Source organism: Heteronotia binoei, chromosome 3 (assembly GCF_032191835.1).
Source record: "Heteronotia binoei isolate CCM8104 ecotype False Entrance Well chromosome 3, APGP_CSIRO_Hbin_v1, whole genome shotgun sequence".
NCBI classification, from domain to species: domain Eukaryota; kingdom Metazoa; phylum Chordata; class Lepidosauria; order Squamata; family Gekkonidae; genus Heteronotia; species Heteronotia binoei.
The window spans coordinates 77645860-77651388 of NC_083225.1; the positions used below are offsets into that span (position 1 = coordinate 77645860).

Below are 5529 nucleotides of genomic sequence, written 5' to 3' on the forward strand. Positions count from 1 at the left end.
TGTCACTTAAATACTGGCTATGGCTACATTTCCACTCTGACTCAGAGAGCCTTTTATATCAACTGCTCTCAAAATCTAATTTGTCAAATTGGCTAGTATTTATTGAGAGGAAAATAAAATCTATGGGCATTGATTTAGATTCACTTCTTATGCTATCCTTAAAAGAAGCTTTTTTGAAACTTAAGCTCAGAATTCTAGATATTGAAATGCAAATGTTATATAGCCTAGCCAACAAGTCCTGCTCCCTGCTGAATTTTGAACTTCCTCTCTCAATAGGGAAATTAGTGTCGTATTTCTCCTCTCTGCAAGCTCCACAGTAACGGCATGTGTTCTCGTTAACGAGATGTAATGCATTACCATCTGCTATCCTATTTGGTAGATTTAACAGGATTAAGTACTCTAATAGACACTGTCTTTGTAATTCCAAGTGTATTGAAACTATTTCCCATGTATTACTGAACTGTCCTCTTTATTAACAATATTCGTTGTATATACTTGAAAGATATCTTAGCAGATATGTTGGGCTGTGCTGATTCAGGCAAAGTCCACAAACTTTTAAATGACACTTGCACTGAGGTAACTTTAATGGTGGCTAGATTTCTCCAACAGGCCATGAAAATACGACAGAGAATGGTTCTGGAATACCACATTTTATTTGTTTTAATTATTTAATTTGGCTAAACTCGACTCATATATATTTTACTTATTTTATGTATTTTAGCTCCCTATGTTCTCTATAATCTAAGATTTTATATTATTTATATTGCTATTTTACTGCTAAATCTGTTTTATGCCAATAAAGGCTGTCTATTTGCTTTTTTGCTACATATGCAGCCTAATAAAAATACTTTCATTGTGGCAAAAGAGAGCAAAGTGTCATGATGCGCAACAGGGATGTGTTAAAAGGGATTTATTATAATCTGCGGGAGGTTGGTAGTTTTGGGGGTATTGCACAGCTATTTCAGGCAACATCTAAGAGGGGGTATAAGCTGAGCAGAAATGAGGTGAAAGAGTGGTTGGATGATCAGGACATATACAGTGTGCATAAACAGTCAGGGTGCGTTTCAAAAGGAACAAGGTAACCGTGGGGAATGTTGATGAGCAGTGGCAGGTGGATTTGGTAGATATGCAACAATATTTCAATTACAACAGGGGCTATAAATATATTCTGACAGTGATAGACATCCTGTCTAAATATGTGTGGGTGGTGCCTCTGAAAGGCAAGGGTGGGGCCGAGGTTGCAAGTGCTTTTAAAAGCATTTTCAGAGGATCAGGGAGGGTCCCTCAGAAGCTGCAAACTGACAGGGGCAAGGAGATTCTCAATAAAAAAAGTGGGTGCTCTGTTAAAGCATCACGGAGTTTGCCATTTTGTCACCAACAATGAGGTGAAGGCAGCCGTAGTGGAGAGGTTTAATAGAACTTTAAAGACCAGGATGTGGAGATATTTTACACACAATAACACTTTTAATTATATGGATGTGTTACAAGACCTAGTCAAAAGTTATAACCATAGTCACCATAGAACTATTCAGACATGGCCTGTAGATGGCAAACCCTCTAACGCGCTTACAGTGTGGAGGCGCATGTATGGTGCAGTCCTGGGGTCTCCCAAAAAAGAAAGACAACTTCTGTTTAGAAAAGGGGACCATGTGAGGGTCTCTAGAACAAAGGGGACATTTGAGAAGGGTTATGAATAGAATTTCACAAAATAAATTTTTATTATAGAAGAGGTGGGGGGAAGGGGTGAGAGGCCCATGTACCACCTGGTAGATTTTGATGGTGACCGATCCTAGGAAGGTTTTACACGGAGGAGTTGCAGAAAGTGACTCGTTGGAAAGACAAAACATACAAGATAGAGAAAATTATAAAAACCCGGACAAACAAGAAACAGAAGCAGATCTTAGTGAGGTGGAAGGGGTGGCCACCCACGGCTGAAGACATTGTTGAACAGGATGGAAGATGACGGTTTTTACATCACGCTCCCCAGCAACGCTTCTAAGAATCTATTTCCTGAAAACACCAGTTCGGCTTTCACGGTGTGCTTGTTTAAGCCTCTGGATTTGAGGGGGGAGTGGGAAGTGGGATTGGTGGAAATTCAGTACCCCCGCACCTGGTACACGATCAGTAAGCCACAGATGTTCCAAATCTGTACCGAGGCTACTAGAAACTAATTCCAGGTGAAGCAGGGCTATTACCAAGACGTTCGCCATATATTAGATGCCATGCAGACAGCTGTACGGAAACATGCCCATGCACGCCCGATGTGCATTTCCTTTATGACCAAACAACAGGGAAAACTAGATTTGTTGGTTCGAGCATTACGCACTTCATCGTGGGTGACGAATTAGCGCTGCTGCTGGGGACTCCCCCTAACACGCCGTTCAAAAACATTCAACACGCAACGGATATTACCAAAGGGTTTAATTCTCTGTACTTATATACCGATATCATAGAACACCAGCTGGTAGGGGACACAGCTGTGCCCCTTCTGCGCTGTGTTTCGATAAGAGAGAAAACTCACGATTTTGTCATAGTCATCTATGATGAGCCCCACTACGTTCCCATCAACAAACAGCATATCAAAACGATCCATGTAGAAATAAAGACGGATCAGAATCAACCCGTGTCATTTCGTTATGGCAAGGTCATCGTAAGGTTGCACTTAACTGCGGAAAAAATAGTGATTGTGAAAGATTATGGGGACCCAGCACTGTTTAGGGGCTATTACCGTTCACAGGCCAGTTACACTCTCCCTGGATTTCATGGTGCACCCGTTATGTATGGGTCAGGAGTTGGAGGGATTTTTTGGAGGCTTTTCCAAATGGCCGTACTGCTTTTTAAAAAAGGGGGTGGACATTCTCAAGCCGCACTTGAAAACTGCAGCTCGCAATATTGCTCAATATTGGGCCGTGGGCCATGTGACACGTCGCGTTATGAATAAACTTGACCCCCAGGAGGGATCAGGCTTTCTGTATCTTAAAAGAAGGGGCGGCCTTAAAAGAAAACAGTCTAATACATGAAGGGGCCCCCCAGGACCCGTTAAAAGAAGCTGTGGGGGCCCTAAGAAGCAGAAGGCTTTGAGGAAGAGGGGAGGAAAGAGGAACAAGAAGAGGACTCCTCATGGGGGACTCAAAAATGTTTTATAATTGGGCCATGGCATTCATCCACTGCGGCTCGGAAGAGTGTGTGAAGTCGGAGCTCGATCTGTTCCAAATAGCCCCGACACAAACTTGCATCGAGAAAAGTCTGTATATCGAAGTCCCACCCCTATTGGCCCTTACAGGATCTGCGCCTCTAGAGTTCTACATAGCTGGTAATGGGGAAGATGACATCGATTTAAACAATACACTGCTCTACATGAAATGCAAAATTACTCGAGAAGATGGCACAGACCTCCCTGCTGACACTAGAGTGGCGCTGGTGAACTACATGGTAGCATCCATATTCAGTCAGCTGGATGTGACCGTCGGAGATTGGCTGATCAGCCAGAGCAATAATTGCTACCCCTATAGGGCAATGATTGAAACTCTGCTCAATTACAGCGGGGAAACCCTAGCCACACAATTTTCAGCGGGTGGTTTTTATAAGGATACAGCTGGCCAGCATGAATCCACCATCCTGACAATCCCCGTCAACAAGGGGTTTGCCAAGAGACCAGAACTTACGGCCAAGAGCAGGGTGATAGACCTTTTAGGGCATCTCCACGTGGACCTATTTTTTCAAGAAAAACTGCTACTAAACGGAGTTGATGTGAAAATCAAACTAACCCGCATCAGGGACACCTTCTGCTTGATGAGCGGCGCGGAAGACGGGACACGTTTTAAGCTCCAGATGAATTCAGCCTCTCTCTTTGTGAAAAAAGTAAGGGTGTCCCTGGGTGTCCGACTGGCCTATGCTGAAGCACTGATGACCTCCACAGTAAAATACCCTCTGGACCATGTCAGCATGAAAGTGTTCAGTATTTCAGCAGGGGCCCGTGTAAGCAACCAAGACAACTTGTTTTTGGGAATGCTTCTCAAAATGGTGGTCATGGCTCTGGTGGACAATGATGCTTTCAGCGGCGGCTTCACCAAAAACCCTTTCCATTTTAAAGATTACAACATTAACTTTGTAGCCCTATATGTGGACGGGGAGCAGATCCCCTCCAAACCCTTCCAGCTTGACTTTGCAGCGGGGAACAACGTGAGAGAATACATGAGTTTGGTGCAAATGGTGGGGAAGCATCTTCAGGATAGACCGCTCCTAATAGATCGTGTACCCGTATTGGAACGGGTACACTCTGTTTGCCTTTGACCTCTCTCTCGATCAGGAATGTGCAGACCATTACTCCCTGATCAAAACGGGGAACCTGAGAGCTGAAATACACTTTGCAGACGCACTCCCCCAAACGGTGAATTTGATCATGTACGGGGTGTTTGACAATGTCATCGAGATAAACCAAAACCTCAACGTGCTCTTTGACTATACGTAACATGGATACTGTCCAGCTAACACGCGTCTTACTAGACAATCCTCACACCCGAAAAAGCTTCTTGAACATCTTCCCCAGCGATCAGCTACCTGTTGAAAGGCTGTCCCAGAGGCCCGTCTCTTTAGTGGTGAACACTCATCTCCACTACCTCCCGGGAGAACACTGGCTGGCAATTTATCCCAGTGACCCCGGGACCTCCGAGGTTTTTGACTCATTCGGCAACCCCCCCTCTAGCCCCCTCTTTCCACCCACCATTATGGACTTTTTAAACAAGAATTCTAACGAGGTGCATTTCCAGAGGAACCGTCTCCAAGGATCAACATCTAACACATGCGGACAACACTGCCTGTTTTTTCTCCACCACTGCTGCAAAGGTGCCCCCTTTCATGAGATTGTGAAGATGTATTCTCCCACCCCCAAACTGAATGACAGCATGGTTGTGAGTTTTGCGGAAAGCACCCTGTAGAACTCAAGGACTTTACAAAACATGTACACCCACACCCAAACCTGTGTTTCTTGTGGCCCCCCTAATAAAAATCTGTTGGAATATTAAAATGGAGTAAGTGTGTCTTTTATCCATAAAATACTCAGAGCCGAAAGATTTGCATTTACAAAAAAAAAAAATATTCTTCCATAGTCAACCATGCAGGCCGTCTTTTTTTCTTTTAGAAGAAATAAGGAGGGGTGAAATTTTTTGGTTTTTAGAAGAAATTACGAGTGTGTGCTTTAAAGCCGGAGGCTGTGGGCTTTTCAGGTCTTCCCGCATTATCTAGCAGCCGGGGTACCCACCACTGAAGAGCGGATGTTGAGTTCGGCCAGTGCCCTCATAAACACGTCCATGCCTTTAGGTGAGGGGGAAGAAGAGGGAGAGCAAGTCTGAGTAATAGCCTTGACCAAGTCAAGCAGATGGCTTCCAACAACAGGGGCCCCTCTGTAAAGAAAAGTTCCCCTTTCATCCCAAGAGGCAATTTCTTTGTTTTGATCCATTTTCTTTAGCAGCACACGGGCATTGTTCCTGTTTCGATGTGGTAGATTCTCTATCACCTCTTCAAAAACGG

The 5529-nt window shown here is 44.2% G+C and overlaps 1 protein-coding gene across 1 annotated transcript; it reads left to right on the plus strand.

Annotated features, from left to right (window-relative positions):
* Positions 1-3153: 3153 nt before the first annotated feature.
* Positions 3154-4471, plus strand: LOC132569066 (uncharacterized protein F54H12.2-like). Its single transcript, XM_060235250.1, has 2 exons — positions 3154-4182; positions 4310-4471. Exons 1-2 carry the CDS (start codon positions 3154-3156, stop codon positions 4469-4471), a joined length of 1191 nt encoding a protein of 396 aa, XP_060091233.1.
* The last annotated feature ends 1058 nt before the right edge of the window (positions 4472-5529 follow it).